The sequence below is a fragment of the Grus americana genome, chromosome 1 (assembly GCF_028858705.1).
Source record: "Grus americana isolate bGruAme1 chromosome 1, bGruAme1.mat, whole genome shotgun sequence".
NCBI lineage: Eukaryota > Metazoa > Chordata > Aves > Gruiformes > Gruidae > Grus > Grus americana.
The window spans coordinates 63,751,038-63,776,702 of record NC_072852.1 but is presented as its reverse complement, the minus strand read 5'-3'; the positions used below and the strand labels follow the sequence as shown (position 1 = coordinate 63,776,702).

At 50.7% G+C, this 25,665-nt stretch overlaps 1 protein-coding gene across 10 annotated transcripts in view; it reads right to left on the bottom strand.

The window, feature by feature from the left end:
* Positions 1-25,423, bottom strand: part of HIPK2 (homeodomain interacting protein kinase 2) — a 141,683-nt gene extending 116,260 nt beyond the window's left edge. Inside the window, exon 1 of one of the 10 annotated variants that reach the window (XM_054814346.1) lies at positions 24,992-25,423. In XM_054814346.1, coding sequence (XP_054670321.1) covers positions 24,992-25,010 — 19 coding nt within the window. In that variant the 5' untranslated portion in view covers positions 25,011-25,423. Of the gene's footprint in view, positions 1-22,841; positions 23,100-24,991 lie in introns of those variants that run through there. The other 9 variants (XM_054814291.1, XM_054814355.1, XM_054814301.1 and 6 more) reach the window with 9 other exon arrangements.
* Between the last annotated feature and the right edge of the window lie 242 nt (positions 25,424-25,665).

Below are 25,665 nucleotides of genomic sequence, written 5' to 3'. Positions count from 1 at the left end.
GACGGTCTCACATGTGTACCACTTAGGATTTCTACAGGACAGGAGCTGGGAGAGGGAGCGACCAGAACTGTGAGTACTCAGGGTAAAACCAGGAAACACCTTCCCACAAAAAGCAAAAAGCGATGGGACGATCCTGTCCTTCTTTAAAATACCTTGCGAGTCTGTTGGTTTAATGGTACGCAGCTTTATTACAGAAAAACAGCATAAACCGAACAGTTGTCATAAGGGCAAAAAAAGACATCTCTGTTTGTTTGCTTGTTTCCCTCCATCCCCGACTTCTCTCTATCTCGAGGGTCACACATGCTCCTATACACAATGCCTGGATGCAAGGCTTCACCAAGAATTTTCCTCTCTGATGATCGATGGCACCAGGCGTTTCCCTGTCTCTTCTTCCAGAAGCAATGGCTGTTTATTATTCCTCATGCCCACTCTGCATGATAGACAACTACACAGAAAACAGAAAAAGGTGAAAGCAAGCCTATTTAAAGCTGAAAATCAAGAATGCAACGCTTAGGAAACCCCAGCTTTATGACTGCCTGTGCCTATGTACGGTGGCAGAGCTGTTAATTACATAATCACAGGCTATTTTTCTACAGGACCTTGGCCTCACCCAGTACAGCAGGATACACGGTGCTCGCTTAGTGAGCAACTAGTCACTATTTCGTCTTCCCCACACCGTTCGAGGTGTGGCCCCAAGCCTTGTTTACTAGGTACTAGCCACACTCTGCTCTGCAGACGGAATTAGTAATTTACTCAAGGGCTTTCCTATAGCATGCATCATTAGAGTAACTGAATGTTTCACAAACATAAAGGAATGTATTTTCACAATGCCCTCATAAAAGTATTATCCAGATGTCATGGGCAGGGAATTGAGGCACAGAGAGATTATCATGAAAAGCTTCCACTAATTTTAACTGCCTAATTGAAACTCTTAGGTCCAAATTCTTCAGAGATTTGTTTTGTCTGCTGAGGATGAGACAACAACCATTTTTTCTAAGGCTTAAAACTTGGCCAACTTTGGGCTGATGTTCTTGAAGACAGCAGAAGTGGTGCCTGAGACATATACACCATGCAAATTTTATTGGGTTGTTAAGGTGGGGAGTTGTTTGCTCACTTATTTGTACATTTGTTATATTTAACGTTCATCAAAAATGTCAACAGAGGTATAAAAGAGCTCTTTTCTAAATACACATTCTGAGGCAGGTAGCTGGGATGGAAAATTTTAGCCCAGAGAGTTTAAGTTTGGTAGAGCTGTGAACAACCAAAGAGAGGGTTTTATAACAGGGAAGCTGCTGGATGGCCTCAACAGCAGGTCATTGCCATGACATACCCTTTTCTCCCTCTGGGATTGTATTATCCAGCTGTTGAAGAAACCACAAGTGCCAGATGTTACACTAACAGAATCATGTAAAACTTAAATGCAAACTGTAAGTAAAGCTTTATTTCATATCCCGGTTCCGTTCAGATAAAAAAGATTCATTTATTTTTAATCTTAATGCACAACAAAGTCTTGTTACTAAGTTCCAAACAGCAACTTTTGCATGAGCCCCACCTTTCCTCCTGTTGTCTGGGAAAGAGAAAGCAAGTTAAGTATCAGGTATTGTAGGCAGCTGTGGTCATAAGCTGGATATAGGACAGATGGACAGTACTCAAAGGTAGTGACTCTTACATTGCTATAAATGTATCCTTTCCCTGTTTATATACAGGGATATTCACGAAATCCTAAAAAAAGACCCATCTAAAAATTCCAGGCAGTGATTTATCTGTGTTAACACCAGAAAAGACAGACAGACAGACAAAAAGACAGATGGGGGAAAAAAAAGAAAGAATCAACCAATCCATGGTGCCAGGCTTCTTCAGAGCAATAAAATATTTTTAGAGACACTTCTGTAGAAGTGTAAAATCCAACCTTGCAACTGTCCACCAAGCACACACAGGATTCGAGGGGAAACAGAGTGAGACAATATGGGAGCTGGCAGGAGAACTGGTTCCTCCATCACCTTGTGAACATGCAAGGACAACCCTGGGATAACTCCTGATGATTCCTCTTTGCCACCCAAGCTGTATTCCTGGCCAATGACATTATAAACTGTCCCTCCCCTAGACACATACCACATGCATGCAGAGATGAACACAAACCCCATTTCTCTGTCCAGCACTGAAAACCCTAGCCATGTATCCCTGTTTTTCAGCTAGAAATGTCTCCTGACTGCACTAACATTGACTAATTTAGTATTTTTAATCACAGAGGGATTTAGAGCACTGCACTACAGTGCTCTCTTTTATTATACCCACTGTTTCTACTGGATCTGGGTACACTCTACATACAAAGTTGCACATTAGACAAATTACACTGCACGTTAAGTGAATCTCTCTCTAGAAACAGGATTAGATGAAGAGGCAAATCTTCCTTACTCCTAGTGTATAAATTAATATCTCCAAAATCAATATGAAGAGCTCCACATCAATTTACAAAAAACCAAAAAATAGTTTAAACATTCTCCCAATGAATCAAATTTATATAGGAGATGCATTCTTTTTCTCCTATTTTGCCTAATAAATAAAACAGCTGGTCTGGGGAATCAGGTCAAGCAGTGTCTGGAAAAAGCCCCATTAAAGCTGCTATATAACCTAGTTTCTCAAGCTGCATGAAGCATCCTAATATTGGAGAGACAGAAGACCACACGGAGACAGCCCGGACGGCTCAGCTTCTGGCCATTCAGGGTTATGGAGGATATTTATCACAAAAGATAGCAGTAAGTGAGGTACTTGCAAACATCGAAGGAGCTAGGCTCTGAAGGAGCACAACAAAGACAACATGATGCCTCCAGACCTATACGTTAAATATGGCTAGTGATCCCAGGGATCTAAGTTGAGGTCATCCAAAACAAGGAGATGGGAAAGGACCAGATTTCCACATATGCTCAGATCCCCTCAAAGCTAGCCTAGCCCTGCTGCCACCATGGGTGACAGCACCTCTTCTCACGGCACTCGACAGCTATGTGGTCCCATCCCTCCCATGCCACGTGGGAGGGTAAATCTGGCAGTGCCCAAAGCCGTGGGTGTGCTGTGCAGGCGCAGAGCCTATTCCAGTGCAGGCAGAAACCCCCTAGCATCAGCCCTCCTCCTCCTGCACTGCACACAGCTGTCATCGCCACATCCCAGCCCTGGTCACCTTGGAAAATGTAGCCCTTCCTTTCTTCTACAGGTTTGAAACTGCTTTGCGAAGGGTATAAAAACCACAAAGATGGAGCCAGAAGAAAGTAAAGTTACTTGCTCAAGCTTAGAGAGACAGGAGCTGAACTGGGAAATGAAACCTCCTGACCCACAACCAGGAGCTGAACTGGGAAATGAAAACCTCCTGACCCACAACCCTAGGTTTTAGCTTCTTAAACAAGGTTGCTCTTTCCTCATTAAAAAATTAAAAATGGGAAGAGCGGTAAGAATATTCTGTAGACACAATGAACTTGGCCCTCAGAGGGCTAATGACCTGATATACTATTTTTTTCCTTCTCACCTCCATTTCCCCTGATAAAGTTACTGTAACTTCAAGGACTATCCTTCCTTACTGGTCTACTTTAACCTAGCGTGTCTGCTCAACATCCTTTTCCCAACCGTCTGAAGCCAGAAACCATCCTTCCCAGAGAGGAGATTACCTTCCCGCTTTCAGTCTCTCTGGATGTCCTCACAACACCCTGGACGGAGACCACTCCGCTTTCTAGATCGTGCTGAGGGACACCAAAGTCCTATCTGCTGGTCTCAGCCTGCAGTACATGGCAGCCTAAAAGGGTACCCTGGAGGTAAAACCTGGTTGTTCTCTATTAATTTTTCATTTCAAGAACGGCTCCAGGGAAAGGAGGGAGATATAGGTCAGAGACTTTGGGGGCTGATTAGTAACTCTGTACATCTTCCTTTCTTTTTTTTTTTTCCTCTCTTTTTTTTTCCCTTCCAAATTCAGAAACAGAGGGTTTTCCCTCTGTATTTCTCATTTACTCCTTGATCATCATCAGCATTAGTCAGCAAACTCCCGCTATTTCCTCCACGAGCCCCTGACACTTGCAGAGCGACTAACCCTTCTCTCCGCACACTTTGGCTCCAACAGTTGCATCTGTTTTTTCCCCCCAAGAAAACTGGGTCTCCGCATTGCACACATGCAGTACTCCCCTGTGGTCACTGCCACATACACTCCCGCTGCTGCACAGCTGCAAAGACCACGATTTTTTTATGCACAGAGCTGAAGAGCTAGGAGGAGATAACAGAGCCTGCATTCAGGTCACTTAACTCACCGTCAGTCGTAGTGTCCCTCAAAGTGGGAAGCGGTTAGCTACTGCCCCAAGCACGGGCATGTGGGGAACACCATGGAGGAAGACTCGACTGACCTAGCTTCTATTTGCAGCCCTGCCAGTAACCTGGTCTGTTGGGTCACATTGCCTCCAGGTGCCTGTGTTAGCTTTTCCTTCCCGGGACTAAGAGTCTCTGCCCTTGTCGAGGCGCCTGGTACCTGACATGGCATGCAGAAGATCTCAGCTGGGCTTCTGAGGCACGAATGCAGGGTGAGTAAAAACACAGCTCTTCGTGACTCAAGGCCACCTCATCAGAGCATGACAGAAGGCTCCTCCTGGCCAGGTGGGCTTGCACAAGATGTCCACCCACAGCCACGCTCACAGGGGACCTCGCATGCAACTCACACTCACGAAGGCATACCCACAAACCTGCCCACACTTTTCTCCTGGCGTCGCGCTCAAGCAGCGAGTTTGTTGCGTTCACCTTTCCAAGGCGATGCCAAGAGCGCACAGACCACTCCCCCTTATGTCCAACACGCAAAGAGGACACCTTGCCCCCAGGGCAAGGCCATGCCCTCAGGCCACAGTAGGTGCTAACTCCTGCCACTCTTAATGGGAACGACCCACATCCAGAGCGGAGCACGTCAGCAAGGATCAGTGGGAAGGCTTGCCAACTTGGTGCCGGAGAAGTCTGCTCCCCATTTGACCTTGCCACCCCCACCCCGGCACTGACCCTGCTCCCCCTGCTCTTACCTCCATCCCCATTGTAGGAGAAAGAGCCTTCTGCATCGCTGTGTAGGGAGGCATGAAAATAAACCACCGGCTCCAGTGCCACACTCCCTCCTGGCAGATCTGCTTCTCTCTTCTTAACTGTTTCCAAGTGCCTGACTGTTTTATAATCCCCACTGAGCATTCCCTTAACTCCTTCCTCACTGAGCCCTTCCACTCTCCCTTACCCACTCTCTCTTAAAAGGCAGAAGAAGCCCAGGCGAGGTAGGGGGTACATAGAGCAAAGGATGGAGGACGGGGCCTGAATCAAAGGAACAACTGAATCAAATTGCATGTATAACAGAACCAGCAAATTAGTCATTTCCCCAGCCTTGTCTTACACAGACAACTGACTCTTCTATTAAGATTTTTTTTTTCCCCCTGTGGACATTTGTGTACCTTAGAAGCTTACTTCTTTGCTAATCTCCTGCTTTTTCATACCATGAGGTCATATGCTTCTGCTGGTAGCACAATTTCAAATCACACAGCAGCTTGCCCTTTGAGGTCTAAACCGAAATAGTTTTCTTAGATCACAAGTAAATATGAGCTGATGGCTTCAAGCCCAGTGTCACACACACCCCCCCCACCCCCCATTTATGCATATTGCAAACTCTGAGAAGAATCAAGCACAGGTATCGCTTCCCAAGGGGAGAGGACCTTGGCAATCACCACGAGGGCTGTGAGAGGGCTGCGTGCAGGAGCTCGGGCAGAGGGATGTGTTTCTGGAGGGGACTTTGCAATTGCCCTGAAGTGAACTAGCAAGAGCTGCACACGCTATCAGTGCTAAAGGCTGTGCATTGCACGTGTGTGTGCACGCATGTCAGCGAGTGCCGGTGGTGGGGGAGAGGGAGCTACCTGGCCTGAGACATTCTAGGAGACCCATGGGTCAGGGCTACGCTGGGATAACCGCAACGTACTGCACGTCGCTGTGTGCCGAGGTCTGCTGGCAGCCTGGTGCAGCAGGACAAGTACAGCGACCCAGCAGCTTTGGATTTCATAACCGTGATTACGTGCAAAGCAACGTCACAGAACACTCCAGTGCGTACACTGCTCCTGTGAGAGGATGAATAAAGAACACGGGGGGGAAAAAGTAACGGCTTTCACGCGTCCCCTCTCAGGTGGGAACGCAACGCTTGCAGCTGGCTGCTGCTCTTTCCTCAAAGCCTACAGCTGCTTCTTCCAGCGTCCTGAGGTTACCCCTGACAGCTTACACTCAAAAGTTTGTGAAGGTATCTTTTTCCCTGACAAAATGAGCTATTCTGTCGCACAAGGCTGGGCCTCAGGGCTTTAAAAATGGTTCTGCTGATGTTCAAAGGGAGCAGCTTGCTGTGCAGAGGAGTGGTAGAGTTAATGGTAGTAAGATCAGCACAAGCTCCTACCCTGCCATCTGCCTTCAGCTCAGCCAGGCCTTCTGCTGAACAGCCAATGCAGGCTTGGGCCACTGGAGTGAGCAGCAACTCAGTGACATGAAAGGCTGCCTGGGTTAGTTGATTAAGAATAAGATTAAGAGCACAGGAATCCTGTATAGTGCTGGTACTGACTCAGTCTGGAGATTTCATGGGGATATTTAAGCCTGGTTTTCCAAAGAAGTCTTTTATTTTGCGCAGCTGGGTGTTCGCGTGCCTGCTTAAACCGGCCCCATGAACCGATGATCCCAGAAACAGGGGTCACCTCTGAAACTGCTACGCTTTCTTCTTTGGTCACCCCCAGTAGAAAGTAGGGATAAATAATACTTAACTACCTCACTCCCCTGTTTAACTCCTTCACGTTTATAAAGTTCTGCAGGAAAGCCCACTGGAATGGACAGGGATACCCCTCACAACCATGGGTCGCAGATCCCTCGTTTGCCCTGTGGACTTCTTTAAGTGTTGGCCATCGCCAGCAGACCCTGGCAGAGGCTGCTCAGCTCTGCTCCTGCACATCCACATTGTCAGCTCCTCGAGAGCTTTTGCTCTTCTTTTTTTTTTTTTTTTTTTTAAAATAGTAGAAGAGTCCCTCAAGCCTTGCGGATGACCTCAAAGTAACAAACTGCTGACCTACCACCAAACTCTGAGCTTGCCAGTGCAACCATGAAGAGCAGGGCTTGGTCCACTTGAGGGATGGTGAGGTCCAAACGGCTTTGTAGACCCATAAGAAAATGCTAAGGTGCCCTCTGACGTCGTATCATTCTGTGGTGATATCCTACAGCAATTTAAAGGACCGCTATGGCTGGTCTCAATACCTGGGAGGAGACAGGCACTAGGAGCAGCGGAAGGGTGCTGGTCTCGAAGAGGAATGAGGGAACTGGGATGAGCGAGGGCACAACCTGCCTGCTCCAAAACCAAAAGGAACGGAGAAGCCTCTCCTTCCACAGATGGAGGAAGGGAAAAAGACAGAGGAGCAAAAAGCCTGGACTTAATCATGAAAAACAATAGCTCATCATTTATTTTCATATCCCCTTGCTAATGCTGGAATAATGCTAACAGCAGAATTCTTATGGCATGCATGTCATGCCTGCAAATACCAAGTGAATTACTTCTCAGCTAGGCTATGGGCTATGGCACTGAGCAGCACATTCGTTACAAGCGATTGGATGATGAACAACAGTTCCCAAATTCCTCCTTCACAATGCTACTTGCATTAGTTGTAATTTAATGAGAGAGAGAGAGAGAGAGAAAGTTTTGGCTCAAACCACTGAAATAATACTGCCTGCCGCTGCTTCCCACTGGGTCTTGTATTAACTCACACCACCACCACCTTCACCTCCTCCTTCTCCACCTCCTCCCTTTTCACACCTATCCTCAGGTGCTAAAAGTGGTGTCATGAAACCAAGAGAGCATGGCAGGAAGCCCCCAAGCACATGCATTCCTTCTGGCTGAAAGGCAGGAGAGGACACAAACCTCTCCCTCTCCTCTGCCGACAGTAAGAGGAGGGCTGGAGGTGGGGGGTTGGGAGGGAGTTCCTCCAGCAGCCACTCTCTGCATGGACAAGCCTCCAACTCTTCTTTGGTTTCTTCCTCCTAGAGAGCCAGTGCAGGTGAAAGACAGTGAATTGGCAGCTCTGGACACAGATCACCAAGCACAGACAGCTCTGTGTCAGTACAGAGCTCCCACCACGCAACCTTGCCAGCACGTTCCTCCTGCCTCCTCAAGGGAGCTACAGGGGGGTAGCCCAGCCCCATCCATGCCCCGCGGGCTGCCTTAGCTGGTTTGTTGCTCTTTGTCATGATTTTGAGATCTGGTAAGCAGCCAGTAAATGTGAACAAAAACTTTGCTATGGGTAAGGCCTTCAGTGGTATAAATATGCCATCACTGCTGACCCCCAGTGAACCTGGGAATCACTGCCACGGCCGCCTCCTCATGAGCTCTCAGGTAGGTCTGTACCTCCCGTGTCTTCAGGACAGAAACCAAATCCCTTTTCTCTGGTCCACGGACCCTGCTGTAAAAGGGACAGCCTCTTTGGAGAGGCAGGGGCATCTTGCAGGTTTCTGCCCTGGAAGGAGCCGAACTGGCCAGTGTCGCCTCTCTCTCCTGCAGCAACCTCGCCTCCCCTTCATGTGACAGGACATTTATCCACCAGATGACCCTACACGTAAGGTTCATGCCTGAAACATGACCCAGTGTGTGGGGTCTCATATGCTAGGCCAGAAGAAAACTGAGAGGTCTGATCTGAGCAGCAGACCTACAAGAGGCTGCAAATGCCATTACTGCTCTCCTGGTGGATCCAGTCTCTTCAGTGTTTCCCCACTGACAGCACGTAAATGACAAACATGCATGGATTCCTACCCAATGGAGCAGAATCATCCTTATCCCCTCTGTGCCAAATGTAATTTAAAAGCCCCTCCCCCCCCAGCCACATTTTGTGTTGTTTTGAAAAAAAACGAATCCAAACTAAATTTCCACATTTCTCAAAGAAAGGTATAGGCAGGGGAAGGCAAAATGCCCTCTGGATTGGAACCCAATGTATTTGTGCAAATGAGACCTAGGATTTACAGTTACCTTCCAGCCTCCAGCATGTGCTACAATCTTAGCCGTGGCTTAAAAACCATCTGTTTTCTTGTAAAAGGTTGACAAACACCAGTGACCCTTTCTCCAGCGTACTGGCTGAAGTCCCACGGATCTGACTGGGGGAGGAAGGTGGGCAGGATGCCACAGGATGCTCCCCGGGACATCCACAGACTCGGGTCTGTATGGGCACATGGGTGCACGTGTGTGCTTCCCTGAAATGCAGCAGCAGGTATGACACTGGGGGCCATCTTCAGGACCTATCTGAATCCCCCTTCCAAGCCCAGGCACAGCATGGCACGCTCCGACTTTCCCAAAACTATGGCTGCATTTTATGCAATGACAGGGCTCTGAAATAAATGAAAGCATCCAATGCAGAAATGACCCTAAGTGAATGCCACAATTGTTAAAATAAACAAGTATCACAGTCGTAAAGAAAAGGAAGAAATGGTGAGGCTCGGCCTGCTGTGACCACCTGCGTGCTGGGCGGCTCACCCACTCCCACAGCACACGCAGCCCAGCATCCCCCTGAGGAGCACCACATGAAAGGGCTCCCCATGCACAGATCAAGCATGAGGAGGAGGGGACACAAGCAGGCGAGGGAAGTAGGGGGGGGCTACCCTGACAGAGGCCCACTGCAATGGCTACGTGGCCTTTGGGAGCCTGTGCAGGGGTGATGTTACCTGCTACCAGCCGCAAGCTGTGCCCGCTGCCTGCAGAGAGAAGCAGTGACCAGGCTGGGGAGATGGAGAGCGGTTATCAGGGCAGAACTACAGGGATGAACATACATAACTAGATGTACGGAGATCAGCTGGACTGCAACAACTTCTTTGGGCATCCAGTGAAAATCACAGAGGTCAGAACCACCAGCCATCATTAATCACATTTACAGTTTAAAACCCGACCAAATCCAACTCTTCTGTTGGGACCAGGAAGCTCAGCTTAGAGGTACCTGGCCCTGCTGGGAAGGCAGAGGCTGTCCTGTGCCTCAGTTCCCCTCAGGACAAGGCTGTCACAGCTCAGGAAGGGCGAAGTTCAGCCGCAGCACTCGGTGCTGCACTTCAGCTCCTTTTAGGCCTTCAAATTAGGGCTTACATGGGGCTTAAGTGCAGCCCAGCCCAACACAGGGTTGGATTTCACAGTTCTCGCATGCTGCTGGGTTGCCACCTCCAACCAAAAAAGGGACGAGGCCCCACAGGCTGGCTCGCTGGCAGCCCATCCACCTGGACACCTCAAACAGGGGATGGGGAGCATTTGCCCTCCACTGCCCTTCCCTTGCCCCCGGCGGGCAAGGCAGGAGGGCTGAGATCACTGGGAGAGGCTCCCACTTCCCTTGCCTCATTTAGCCAAATAACTCCCAATATCTGCCTTTTCAGCAAGCATTTCACAGTAACCACAGTGTTTTACCCATGCAACTGTGCCAGCGCTTCTCCTCCTGGCTGCGCCCGCTGGCCCCCCAAAGCTCACCCCAAGCCCCAGGGGTGACCACAGAGCCCCCGCACTCGCCAGCCCACAGCTCAGGACATCTGACAGGCAGCATTCAGCTCCCACGGGAAGTTGGTATGTTCTTCATACAAGGCACGCTACGTCCTTGGCCATGAACACCTCAGGTGGGCTGGTCATCTTCAACCAAGCATGACCAAACACGACCGGGCTGTGCTGGGGAGGGGGCGGCAGAAGGGAAAAGGCTGGTGGGGACAGGAGAAAGGACACAAAATGCACAAGTAAAGTAAAAGCCCCATCCCCTCCACAAGCCCTACAATGACAGAGAGTGAGATGGACAGGAGTACCAACCACAATGAAATCCAAATGAAAAACTGTGACCTGCAGCTTGCTCCAGTGATGCCATGTGACATAAGTACGTTTCCTAGCTCACACCCAGTGCTGCTACAAGCATCTGTTTTATTGCGCCTGGTGTCAAAAGCATCGGGCATTCCCACCTGAAATCCTGCCCTACCCTGCCGTTCACTCACATACCACCTTCTTCTTCCCTCACACATTATTTTCTACAGACAGCAGCTTTTTGGCAGGAGTCTCGGTGTCTGTTTGCAACAGGGCATGGCAAGGGAAAGCAGACGTCTCCTTGTAAAGCGTCCTCTTCCGGAAACCCCTTCAACCTTTCCTGGCTTAGAGGAAATAATGACTCAAGTGCTCCTCTGGGAAACAGCAATGATTTTGGAGGAACACGAAATAACTTTTAAGTCAAGCCTAGTTCTAAAGAGGGGAACTCCACAGCTCAAGTTTGCAGATGAGCAAGAACAAAATCAAGGCTCAGGCACCTACCTGCAGGGATGCTGAAAAAGGTACAGCTACTTTACTGAGGTGGTCTCATCTACATTAGATATGTTGTGAGTGGTATGGTAACCACATCTAAATGGATAGGTTCTCCAGGAGATACTGCAGTTGCATACAGACGCCAGCTACACCACAGTACCAGGTCAAGACTGAAATAACTGAGGATACAGGAGAACAGACCTGAACACATTAGCAGAGCTGCAGAGATACCAAAGAAATGGTCCAGTAGGGCCACCAAAACCTGGCACTGGGAGACTTGTGTAAAAGATGCCGGCCATGCGGCTGTTCTGGGCCAGGATGGAGACAAGCTGGTGGACGTGGGTTACAGATCATTCCCAGGCAAAGTGTCTCGGATTATATTTTCCTCAAGCTTGGATTTCTAGTAACCCTTTTGTTTAGCCTGAAAAGAGCCACATTCCTTCAAAAATCTCTCTCTACCTTTTACAGGCAGAGTGGCAGTGTCCCCTTCTGAACACACCGTGATTTACAGCCTTCCACACTCACACCAGCGACACAACCCCTTATGCAGTGACTGCAGACAGCACTCCTGCACACACATACACTGTCACAGCATCGCTCCATATAAACACCCTGCATTCACCTTATTTATATGTCCTCCTGTACAGGCTGCGACAGCTCACAAACACACAGAAAGCCTAATTTATATTTATAATAAATTTCCCTTCTTCATTCCCTGCAGTGGAAAAAAGGCTCGGTACAAATGCAATTTGCTGAGAGAATGGCGTAATAGCTCTAAGGAGAATCAGGCCCACATTGCCTTCTGTAGACAAAGGGGATGAAGCCACACGCAAACACATGTGCACACTCCTATGCATGCTTGGAAACATGGAAAGAGTCCCACATATACATATATATACACATATACACTCTTCCACATGTATTCTCACACACACGGCTCGATAACAGCATCTACCGTCCCTTCTGACTCGCACGTGCTTTCAGGCAGCACAGGCATTTGGAAGCTGCACTTTCATTATCCAGGTGCTTACAGCCTCAGATAAGCAATGAGAAAATGACACTGCATGAGAAGTATTGTCACCATCAATGGGATATGCTTGTGTGGGTTTCACGTGTCCTTGTCAGGTGGTGCAGCTATTTTAAAATGGGGTTTGCAACATAAACATGTTATCCCCACTTGCTAAATACATACATATTCTGATGTTGAGAGAATGCAGAGGGGGAGTTTGATGGGAAGGCAGGTTTCTGGTGGTGCCAGTGATAGTGCTAGAAGAGATGAAGGAATTTATAATTGTACTCATGACTAAATGTGATCCCCACTTGCTTTGTAGGCGCATGCCTTGGAGGAGTTATGAGGTCTTGGGTTTCTCCATGCTATCCACAAACTGGATGTAGCCAAGAGTTGTCCTTTTGTTTTAATCTGGCTTCAGAGAAGGTTGTGGTCTCTCTTCCCTCTGCAAAGGACCTTGTTCCAGCTTCCCTTCCCCCCATCACATGGAGACCTGACTGTGGAAGCATGTTCCCACAGGACAACACCATCAGCCTACTCAGAAACTGGGGCTAGCATGCCATGCTGGCACCATGCAGGGGAAGCACACCCAACTAGTCCTCTGTGGGCTCTACTGGCTCCCAATAAGCTTCCGTGAAGCTGACCTAACTACTAATTCCTGTCAAGGTGTTCTGTGCTCATGTGTCTTCTGAGCAACTTTAACCCTCGACAGCATTGCAGAGTTTGAGTGACTCGTGCGATTCCTCCTACCTGCCAACTTCTCTCCATCCTGGCAGCGCTAAGCTGGACCAAAAACTCTTCACTCAACATGGCCACCGAGCCCACCAGCAGCCCACCCAGACTCCAGAAAGCTCCTGCGCACTGATGTATTGGGAGCTGGAGGCTGGGCATCACCTAATCCGTTCTGCTGCTGACCCAGGGTTCATCCTGCAGCACGCTGATGTATTCCCGTAACAGGAAGAGCCCCATTATGTACTCCCCTACCCTATCACATCGCTAAAGCTAGCTGACACATCACCTATTGCCACTCTGCCCAGATCCCTCCCCTGCACTCCTCCCAGGGGCACTAGAGTGCCTAAGTGTGGGATCAAAACTGTTTGTCAATGTTAAGGTGCTCAAGAGAGATTTGCCATGTTACAGATGACCCTACTCTGGGTATTTTAAAAGCTAGCAATGGCCATTTAACTCCCTAGAAAATTTGCCACAAGAGGAAGATTAAAGACTGCACATACACACCGAATATGAAGGTATCTAAGAGAGTTTTCTCTGAATTTTCTCTCCAGCTTCTGAAGTCAATCATCTAAATAGGAAAGTAGCAATGATGGCCAGAAATTACTGCTATTTAGAGGCAAAACAGAGACCTGTTGAAAATCTTTGCCAAACTTTGAATTTGTCAACACTAAATGCTGCCTAGGAGAAAATAAAACCCCATGCATTTTAGCTGGACGTTCTTCACCTCCAGCCTCATGCTTTAAGCAAACAGATAGACTTCCTACCCAATGTAAGGATGGAGCAACCCAGATACTTGTGCTTCTGCAATCCTGCTGCTGTCAGCTCCTGTCGGAGTGACAGCCTGAAGCCATGGAAGAACCATGTAGATGGTCACAAACCAGGCTACCGGCTGTAAAAAGCTAACACTGGGGAGAGGCTCAGACCAACTGTGCCACGACTGCTCTCTGGGCAGGCTGGAGCATTGTCTAGAGATCATACTTCTGGTGATACCCTTCTTTTGGGTACTTCTCCCTCTTCTCCCCATGCCAGCTCTGGCTGATTTGAGTACCTGTTGCATCCTTTCCCAAATACAGGTTGCAAGCTCTCTGGGGCAATGCCATGCCACGTTTGTCCACTTTTTGGAAAATGTGCAGCACAGAGATCTTTGACTTGAGATCCCAGCTGCTAGAAGCTACAAACAATTCATAATTAAAATAAAAGTGAAGCCGCACCAGGGGACTGCTGTGCCTCCAAGTTTTTTCCAGACTAGATTACTCTCAGGAGACACAAGAGAGCTACCACTGAGATAAAAAAATAAATCTCAGCCTACTAGGTTTACACAGAGACCATCAAAAATATGCCTCTGTATTGTTCTGACCTCCAGATCTTTTTTTATCTTCGCTTTTTCCTAACCTTTAAAAGTCACGTAAGATAAACAGAGGAGAAACCAGGCAGACAACATCCTCGGAAGAGATGTAGGAATATAATCAAGCCCTCAGACACACACGCACAAACACCATAATTTATCTCTTCCTCCTCCTGTTTGATATTATCCTCTGTTCTAGTATCATAATCTGTTGCTATGGAAACAGCTATGATGTCACTACGAGAGGTTTATGGATGCCTTGAACAGGAAGGAAAGGTACATGATGATGGGAGAGAAAAAAAAACACCTACAAACAGCTGCTGAGCAGGAGACGTTCCAGGAATGGCAAGTGTTAACAGGGAAAAGATAAATACATCAACGGTGCTGGCGCTGCTGCAGACAAGAGCAGAATATAAACTGTGTTTTAAAAATAAAGAACGCTTACAAATTTTGCCTACAAGTAAAAATATTCTGGGAAAGCTAAAGGAGCTTCCTGAAAAACCAAACTTTCTCTGAAATGTTCTGCAAGTTTTCTGGGACTGGATATTTTCTGAGCCTTGCTGCTAGAGTCCAAGTCTCCATCAACCCACTCCATCATCTGCTGTAACATTCCCTCCAGAAGTGTTAGCGTAACACCCCACCAATGCAGCTAATACTTAGGGAGCTTGCTGGCTACCTGCCATCCCGTGTGCCTTTACGATCTGTAACTAGAAAAAAAAAGTCATGTCTTCAAGCAAAAATAAACAGAGACGTACTGAATCCACTGGATCACATCCAGTAGCAAATAAACGCCCTGACCCCAAACTATGAGCAAAAAAGAACTTTTCTTGCTCTCTTCACCCAAGAGAAAAACCATAATCTTATAGACTCGCTGCCAAACGTACTGACATACCTGACCTGCTACTACAGAGAAAAGTATGTTGAGCCTCATATGCGCAAAACGCACCCAGCCTTCAGGCTGCGCACATCCGTGTGCGGCATGATGCACGTGCGGTTCTCACCCATGAGCTCAGCTGCTGATGACTGTGTCTCCACGCTTGTACTCGCTGCAGTCACCCAGACTGATGGCGACAGTAGGGCAGACACGGGGACAGAGGGTGGGACAGCCACACATGCCCTTAAAGACATCATGTGCAGGCTGTGGGAAAAATCAGCATGTGAGGCCTGCTGGGGAGGAGGAGGGAGGATGGCAAATCAAATTCATCCTGCATAGCTGCCTTCATCATGTGAAGGGCAATGGCAGTGAGGGAGCAAACCACAAGGATCTCAGATCAATGAAAAGTGCTGGTGTTTCAGCTAATCTCTGCCCCATCAGAACTTCCTGAGCATGGAAAGCAGGATCAGAGATCTTACAAGAATGCCGTAGCAGCAGTTTTGTTTCTGGTCTCAGCTCCAGCCAGGGAATCCCCAGGCAGACCCTCTGTCTCACCTATGAGCATTAGGATATAGGTAGTATCTCCTGATAACCTTCTTTTTCTCCACATACTTAGAGATGACCCCCAGAATGAGCTGCTCCATCACCTTTCCAGGGATGGAGGTGAGGCTGACTGGCCTGTCGTTTCCCAGGTCCTCCTCCTTGCCCTTCTGAAGGCCGGAGTGACACTGGTTTTCCTCCGTTTCTCAGGCACCTCTCCTGCTCTCCATGACCTTTCAAAGGTGATGGAGAGTGGCTTGGCAATAACATCTGCCAGCTCCCTCAGCACTCATGGGTCCATTCCATCAGGACCCATGGATTTGTGCGTGTCGAGTTTGCCTAAATGATCTCTAACCCAATCCTCCTTGACCAAGGGAAAGTCTTCCTTTCTTCAGACTTTCTCCCCTACCTCCAGGGTTTGGGATTCCTGAGGGCCAGCCTTAGCAGTAAAGACCGAAGCAAAGGCGGCATTCAGTAACTCTGTGTTCTCTGTATCATCTGCCACCAGGGCACCCACCTCATTCAGCAGTGGGCCCCCATTTTCCCTAGTCTTCCTTTTGCTGCTGATGTACTTGAAGAAGCCCTTCTTGTTGTCCTTGACATCCCTTGCCAGATTAAATTCCAAGGGGGCCTTAGCCTTCCTCGTTGCATCCCTGCATACTCTGACTACATCCCTATATTCCTTCCACCCCTCCTTTTTCCACATGCTCTAAACTTCCTTCTTTCCTTTGAGTTTTCCCAGGAGCTCCTTGCTCATCCATGCAGGTCTCCTGCCTCCTTTGACTGATTTCTTGCTAATAGGGATACGCTAATCTTGAGCTTGGAGGAAATGATGCTTGAATATTGACCAGGTCTCTTGGACACCTCTACCTTCTACAACCCTAACCCATGGGATTTGTCCAAGTAGGTCTTTGAAAAGACCAAAGTTAGCTCTCCTGAAGCCCAGGGTTATAATCCTACTTATTGCCCTGCTTCTTCCACACAGGATCCTGAACTCCACCACTGCATGCTGCCCCCAACCTTCACATCCCCAACCAGTCCTTCTTTGTTAGTACAAGGTCCAACACCTCTCCTTGTTGGCTCCTCCACCACCTGTGTCAAAAAGTCATCATCAATGCTCTGCAGGAACTGCCTGGACTGTGAGTGCCTGGCTGTGTTGCCTTTCCAGCAAATATCAGGGTGGGTGAAGTCCCCCATGAGAACCAGGGCCTGTGATTGTGAGGCTACTTCTAGCTGTTTGCAGAAGGCCTCACTGACTTCCTCTTTTTTAAGGAAACTCACACATTGTGATTTCCTCTCCCCAAACAGCCCAGCCGGTTTGTATAATCCGCCCTCCTGTATCTTCATTGACATAAAATGCAAATCCTTTGTGGTGGGAACCATCTACCCCTTCATGTCAATGTCATGCCCAGTGCAGTAAGGTCCTGCTTTTGTTTGGCACTGGCACTGCCATAGCAAATACAACTGTTCATAGGAATACTTCAAAAGCACCAGAGGAGAGTAAAAGAAAAGCAGGTGTGAAAACAATGCCAAGTGTTTTGTGTTTTTTCAGTTTCTTTTATATTTTAGGGGCAAGGTTCTGTTCCGATTTTTTATGAAACAATTTCTTCTCTTCTGTGCTTTCTATTCGGGACTGTGGAGTGGAAACCAAAGCTGATCTTGGTGAAGAAACAGAGATTGTGCTTTTTCTAAATTGGCAGGTGACACCAAGCAGGAAGGGACTGCAAAATCAGGGGAATTAGATTACAATTCAAAACAATCCCTACAAATTGAATGGTACAGGATGAAATTAAAACGTGACAAATACAAAACTCACGAGCTTAGGTAGGAAAGGCTAGCTCCGCACATACAGGACAGAAAATGGCTCATGAGGCATCAGACCTCTTGGACAGAATCTGGGAGCCACGGCGCATCACAAGCTACAAACAGATGTCATGGTGCAAAAGTTAAACCAAAGAGGAGCACTGCCTGTAAGAGGCGTGAAGGAATACTTCTGCTCTACTTGGCCAGCGCAGGACCCTAGGTACAGCACTGTGCTCTAGCAGTGCCACTGAAGACAGAGGTGGACTAGCTGAAGGGAACACAGAGAAGGAGGAAGATGGTGGGAGCTGCAGAAAACAAGACATGGGACAAAGCTGAAGGATGTGTTTGAGACAGAATCTAGCCTAAGGAACATGAAGCCAGAGAGAGACATGACAAAGAGGAAGGAATAGTTTTTCCACACCCACTGTTGATAGGAGAAGGAATCACAGCAAGCAAAGCAGAAGTTACAGAGGAGGTAAAAATCTTCTCAGTGACAAAGCAAAGGACAGCAAGGACAGGCTGGGCAGGTTGTGGACCCTCCATACATGGGGAATACGCTGGAAAAGGTGCTGGGGAACATGCTGGACAAGCACGCATTTGATATAGTACATCCTGCTTTGAAAAACTTTTTGAAGTCTTTCCTATGATTTCAATGATTTTGGTGAGAGTTAAGTTTCTTCGGCATTTCAGCATAACCCACAGACCAAGATAAACCTGTCAGCGTTTAGAACCAGTGGACACCGCCTGCAGGGTAGTGCTGTGTAACACTGTTGTTCCAGGTCTTGCTAATGCCTTTAAGGATTAAAGGTTATAGTGAACAGGGAAGACAGCTGTCCTTCTGAGTTTCCCAAGTATCTCTGGCAAATACCACTGCCTTGCGGGGTGACCTTTCCTACTTTTCAGGGTAGGAGCTGTAAGCAATTGCTCTCACCTCATCCTTCCCGAGACAGATGCCAGCACAGGTCCTGGCAAGTCAGCAGGACAGAGAACGACACGTGAATAAAGAGTGAGCTTCAGCTTCTCCAAGCCAATGTCCCATTCAGCAGGAACTGCTGAAGAAAACTAAGGGAGGAAACTATGTCATCCTTCACCCAGCATAAAACTCTTGCTCCAGAACACAAAACAAATGGGCTAAGGCTTGCCGCATGGAGACGGTGCTTCCCCTCCATGTAACTTCTCAGGTTTCAGTGGTGCTGTTGCTGATCTACATTATGATCCCCAAAATCAGAATCGAGCCCAGGAGCAGTTCGAGGGGCTCACACCTCAAGGACACTTGCCTCTCACTGGCTATTTTGTATGTCCCCTGCGAATAAATGAAAGACTCCGTTCTTTGGCATCATTCTGTCAGTGGCTTGATTAGACAGTCACTCTTTATATAGCACCTTGAGCATATAATGCACTGTATAAACACACCATTACAGATTATTATTACTTCCATTAAATAAATAAATTCTAATGGCACAGTTTCTTAATTCTTTTAGCCCTGACTCTCCAAGGTATTCTGTGATGTGGCGATGCCCTTGCCAGCCTACGGAGACGCGGGCTGCTCCTCTGCTCACTTGAATGGGGAAGTCTTACAAGAATGATTTCTACCATAGAAATTACCCAACTCAGAAGGCTACCTGAACTCAAGAGTGGTCCCAAAATACATGCACTTGTGCCTTCCAGAAGAAGGATCTCAGTTCCTGATGTGGCCAAATGAAGTAGGATTCAGGGGCGCTCTCTGTGCCTCTGTGCTGTAAACAGGTGGAAGCAATAACATGCCTCTACTCTCCCCCCACTACAAACAGACAAATTGCTAAATGCCCTATCTGGAGTGAAATTATCACCTGGGTTTATTTTCAAAACAAAAGCTGAACTCTGTACTGCTAGGGGGAATAGTTTCAAAAGAGAAGGCCTCCTGTTAAACACCTAGGTCCATGGTAGGGTATGTCAATAGCTGAAGGAACAACCTTTTCTCTAAATAGTGTTTAATTCTCACTTCTTGTTATCTACCAGTTAACTGTCCAAAACCAAGAGAAAGCCCTATAAATAATATTTCACATTCAGAGGGCAGAGATTTCCTAGTAAGGGTGAGGAAACCTCATTTTTATAAATGGACTGATTAAGCTATAGAGGCCATGAGTCAGAAAGGTACTTCAGCATGTGGCCAGCTTTAAAGACATAAACAATTCTAATTAAGTCAGCAGCACTGCCTGTGAGCTTAAATTTAGGCACATACCTTAAAATATCTTCTTAAATTGGGATCAGAGATGAAAAGGGTGGAATTTTCAAAAACATCCAGTCTCAGCCTACCCGACCTCTATGGATACAGGGATGGGGACACCACAATAGCTGTCAGCCCACCACCGAAAGCCTTTGCAAACTCCCCTTCTCGTGAGTCTTGTGCAAAGGTGCACACTATCCCAGTTGCCTCAACACCTGCACCTAAGTGGTCTAATTTGCATCGCACTGGTGTCTCAGCCCAGTCCAAGCAGAAGGTGACTGAACTTGCCCTTGACCTTGCCATCTGGCAGGCTGCTCTAACACCATCACTTGGGATCCACTTGGTAAGGCCCACAATCAGGACAGAGATTTACCTCCACACCCAGGTCAATGATCCTTCTATGATTTGGCTTCCCAGAACTTTCCTCCTGATCGAATACCCACATGCTTTTAACGCCATTGCTGCGACGTGGCCAAAACTGAGGCTTACTCATTTAGCCTTCCAAGTGCATTATCTGCCTCCGAATAAATGGTCTAACTTCCAGAGGCTGACCTACGTTCAAAACCCTCACAAGCATCAAGGAGGTCTCTGAGCTGTCCCCCATCAGTAGAAGACCTACACCAATCAAGGTCCATAGCCAGCTCTTAGCCAGTCTGGATGAAACCACATCCAGTAGTTTCAAAGCACCACGTGAAAGTGGGAGACAAATAGCAACCACTGGGTAAACAGGGAAACTGAGGCACGGGAAAATGAAAATTACTTCTGCTGAAGTGTCCAGCCGAAGTCAAGAGGGTTTTCCCCACCTGCTACAGCTATGCAGAGGAACACGCTGCACAGAGTCCAAGGACCAACGACTGTGGCAAGTAACTGTGCTCGCCTCTTTGTCTGCTTGCCCCGGCCCCTGGTCCCCCCAGCGCTCTTTCCGCTTCCGAAAATAAAAGAGCATTTTTTACCCATTACATCTCAAACCCATTTAATCGCTAGACGTTGCAGCATGATAAGAACAATAATTATAACTGGAAGGGGCTTCCTGTTATCCTGGCTATAGCCATATCCTGAGCTAATAAAAACTTACACTTTTGGTCCCAGCATTGACTTAGCTTAAGTTCTGGTTATTAATTCATAAACAGGAAGCGCCTCCTAGTTATCATCTCCCTGCACGAACTTTGGGGTAAAGACCTTTACTCCGCCTCACTGGTGCCGCCTCCCCAATGAGCAAGTTGTGTGCGCTTTACCGAGATTTAAGAATGCATTCAAAACCCAGCAGGGCTGGCCTGTTCCTGACATTAAACGGGATCTGATCCGCGACGCATCCGGGGTCAGAGTTTCAGGCTTCCCAGCCCCTCGTGTGACAAGGACAGTTTGCAGGCAGGTCCCTGCCTGCGCCAAGCTCCAGCAGCGGCATCGGTGGCGAGGTGCAATTTACAAATATTACCGAGATTAATTCCATAAGCCACCCACATAGAAAACTACCGACACGGCTGCTAAAAATACACCGTGAGTTGCAACAAAGTTGTCAGGAATAAGTAAGAAGCATAGCAAAGAGGAACAAAACCAAAACAGAGGTAATCACTGTTTAGAAAATAAAGGTTAAGGTGTATAAACATCTCTTTTTGCCCAATTCTGAAGGATGCCAGGTACGAAATCCCTGGAGACACCCACCCAGGGCAGAAATCTACCCATAGCCCAGGCACTGGAGATGTCTAGCAGTAAGGCCTCCTAAAACGCTATCTCCCCTGGTCCATAGAGCCTGGCTCTGTCCTCTGCACAGGAGGCAATGTCACACGACAAGTGCACAGATGATGATTGCGCAGCAAGGGCAACATTGCCTAGAGAGAGCCCAAAGAACCAGAGTCTTGCCCGCCTCAAGCCATTCACCCCCTACAGCCACCCCTGAGCAAGCCGCATCTCCGGTGCTCAGCCGGATGGCGGCCATTAGTTTGCCCCAACTCTGGAGCAGAGGCCGTGCAGGATTACACCTGATGAGGCCCACTTTCAAGCCCAACACATTTCCCTGTACGGCTCACAACCAAAACTAAAATCCAGGTCAAACATTGCACGGTGGTGTTACTTCTGTTTTATTTGACTTGATAGGTTTTTATGTCCTTCATTTTACTGCTCAGCTCTGCAATACCCAGAAAAAAATGAATGAGAAAAACCCAACAGAGGAGAAGACAACAGCAAAACCTCTCAACTCCTTAAAACAAATGGGAAAATTCTCCTTGCACAGGGTGTGTGGGGGAGGATTTCACACCAGATATTCACTTATTTATCGTGCCTCGCCTGTTAATATTAGGTGAGGCACCGTTTAGCTTCCCAGAACCAGTATTTAAGCCAGCTGCTCAGCACACACACACACCGCCCTCACCTACACGTCGAGAATCGCGGGTGAATTTGTGCATGTGCTCTACGTTATCACTCACTTAAATTTCTACTGGAACCATTTCATAAGGCCTCCGAGGTGTCACATTTCCTCCCGGGGTGCCTTTTCTGTCAAAGAGCCTATGTTCTGAAATCCGTATGGTAGAGGTACTGTTTCACCTACCCTCGCCTGCCTTGAGGTGGTGGCAGTGGGTGTGCGTGAGTGCCACGCGAGACCGCTCATCAAGGGCAGGAGCAGAGAAGCGACTGCCCGCTGCAGCGCTGATCCAGCCCCTCGGCTCCTGCACTCTCCTCGGTGGCCTGACTGTACCTGATGCTCCAGAGGAAGGCTACAGACCAGACACGTTATGCACATAACATGAGGCTCATAAGGGAGGATGGCAGTCCTTGCCTTCTTCCAAGGAGGAAATTGCATCCCCTGCGATAAGTAAGTTTTTATCTACGCACTGCGATATTGTAGGGAATTCCAAGGACCTCTCACAGCAACTAGGAGGCAAAAAACATTCATTAACCCCTCCTCCGCCTCCCTTGAAGCCATCCAGCAGCAATTTAACCCGCAAACATACTGCAACACAAAACAGATAAAACAATCCTTATCAGCCTTTATGCTATCCACTGGCTCTGGTGATTTGGGATATTCACCTACTTTAAGGCTTGAGGCGTGCTGCAGAACCTGGCCGTGGACCCTTCCGTATCGGTTGCAGGGAATTTGTTATTACGGGTTGCTTTTCAGGGCATTTTTTCCGTCCGCTCTCTTTTTCCAGTCAGGCAGAAGCACGGGCGCCGCTGAAGTTAGGATGCTCTAAGGAACCGCTAAACTTCCACCGCACGCTTCGGTGCGGCACCGCCGCCTCCTCCCCGGGAGGAAGCCGGCGCCCTGCCCGCCTTGGCTGCGGCCGAGGCCTCCTCTCCCTTCCCTTCCCCTCCCCTGCCCTGCCCGGCTCCGGGGAGGCGGCCGTGCCGGCGCTCAGCGGGCGACCGCTGCGGCGCGCCGGGAAGGGGAGTGCGGCCGGGCTGACCGCAGGCCCCGCGCCTCACTCCGCCCCCGGCCGCTGCGGAGCCGCCGGGCGCCGCCGCCCGCCGCGGGGCACCGCACCGCCCCGCACCGCCGCCCGCCCGGGGGATGCGGCCCGGCGAGGAGCGAACTTCAGAGGAATCGCCGCATTACCCACCCTGCCAGCGGCGCCCGCTCGGGAGGGGCTGGGCAGGCTCAGCGGCGGGCGGTGCGATGCCGCGCAGGCCTCACCGGCCCGCCGGTGGCCCGGGGCCGCGCCGGGGGGGGGGGGGCCAGGCCGGGCCCGGCGGGGGGCCGCAGGCGGGGGCCGGGCAGGTACGCGCCGGGGCTGCGAGCCGCCGCCGCGGCCGGGGACGGGGGGCGGCGGCCAAGCGGCGGCGGCCTCCCCCTGCCCGCGGCAGGCCCCCGCTGCCGCCCGCTGCCGTTGGAGGCGCCGGGGGCGGCCCGGGCGCAGGGGGGAGCTGCCCGGGCCCGGGGACCGAGGCCGCTCGGCGGCGCGGCCGGCAGAGGGCGCCGCCGGCGGGCCGGCTCCGACCGGCACCCCGGGCCCGCCGCGGCCCCTCCGCCGGCACCGGCCCGCCGCCGCGCAGGGCCCCGCCGCCGCCGCCGCGTCCTCTCCGCGCCCCCCGGCGGCGCCGCCGCCCCCGGGCTCCGGCAGCCCGGTGCCCGGCAGCGGCGAGGGCGGGGAGGGACGGCCGTCCTCCCTCCGCTGCCGAAAACGCTCCTCTTTGTCTGCCTGCCTCTCGCGGGGTCCAAACTCCGCACCGCCGGTGAGCCCGGGACTGCACAGAAATAACCCGGCGGGCCGGTAACTTTACACCGGCCGCCGAGCGCCCTCCTCTCGGGCGCTGCAGCCCAGGCTCGATTTTCTCCTCAGATAAGTTTTACCGGCCTTGCCATAGGCAGAAAAGTACCGTGTCCCCGTATCCCCCCCACGCCGGGCGCCCGGGTCTCTGCCGCCGCGGACCGACCGGTCCCCGGGCGGGATAAAGCGCCCGCCGGGTGGATGTCCCTCTGGTTTTATGTAACGCTCCCCGGCCAGCACCGAGCCGGGAGGGGTGACGGGGGAGGATAAATACATCGCAAGGGAATTTAAATTAAGCCTGATATATATATATATATATTTTAAACAGCCACCCTCAAATATGCACCTCTCTACACACACTCCCATTTTCATTTTTTTCAACCCGAAAAAACTAAGTTGGGGCACTTGGGCTTCTCGCCGCAGCCCGGGCTGGGCTGAGGGAGAAGCCGGAGGAGCTGACAGCCGGGTGCCGGCAGCCCCGTCCCCCGCCGCCGCTGCCCGCGGCATCTCGGCGCCCCGGAGGAGAGCCCCGGCGGGGGGAACTCTTGGGAAATCGGCGAAAGGAGCGGGGTGGCCGGTCCTGAAAATGAAAACTGCAGCGAGGGGCAGGCAGGCAGGCACACACACACGCACACGGAGGCGCAGGGCAAGCTCCGTCCACCTCATTGTTCTGCTCGGCACCGGCACGGACTTCACCCACCGCCCCCCGCCGGGGCTCGAGCGCCCGGGACCGCGGGGCCGGGGAAGGCTGAGGGGGGGTGGGGGAGCAAAGCCGGGCGGCGACCCGCGCCTCGCCCCGCTCCCCGCCGGGCGCCGGGCAGGGCGGGGGTGCCCCGCCGCCGCCGCCAGCCTCCCCGCAACAACGCCGGGGGTACGGTGAACCACGGGCGGCCGGGGACCCCCAGTTCCCCCCCCTCTCCGCGGCGGGGCGAGAGGTGCCGACAGGGCGGGCCGTGCCGTGCCGGGGCTTACCTTCGTACATGGGGGCCATCGGTGCAAGGACGCCTGTTATTCATGGCAACGCCGCCACGAACGACGCGAGATCGCAGCCCCCCAAACTCAACACACATCTGCCATCTTGAGCGGGTGTCTCTCGGCGGAGGCGAAGCTGCCGCCTGCCTTCTGCATCGCTGCCCGCCTCAGCGCGGGGGGAGCCGGGCACATCCAGCCCCGCTGCCGGCCCTCCGACGCGGCCGGGGCGGGCGGGCGAGCGGGCGGGGGGCGGCGGCGCCGAGCCGGGCCGGGCCGGGCCGGGCCGGGGCCGGGGCGAGGCGCGGGGCCGGACAGGGGCGGCGGGCGGCGGGGCCCCCCCGGCTCGGGACGGCGGCGCTGGGAAGGGAGGGAGGGAGGGAGGGAAGGAGGGAGGGAAGGAGAGAGGGAGGGAGGAAAGGAGGGAGGGAAGGAGGGGGGCTGGCGCGGTGCCCCTGCTCTCAGCGCGGCATGGCTGCGTGTGCCGGGGCGCCTGCAAAAGTTGCACTGGGGGTGAGAGAAAAGGAGAGAGAGAGAGACGGAGGGAGAGAGAGGGAGACGGAGACCGAGACGGAGAGGAGGAAAAAAAAAAAAGGAAAAAAAAAAAAAAGCGAAGGGAGTTTGCAAATAATCAAGCGCCGATGGCACTGATCGCGGCTTCCCAGAAGGAGAGGGAG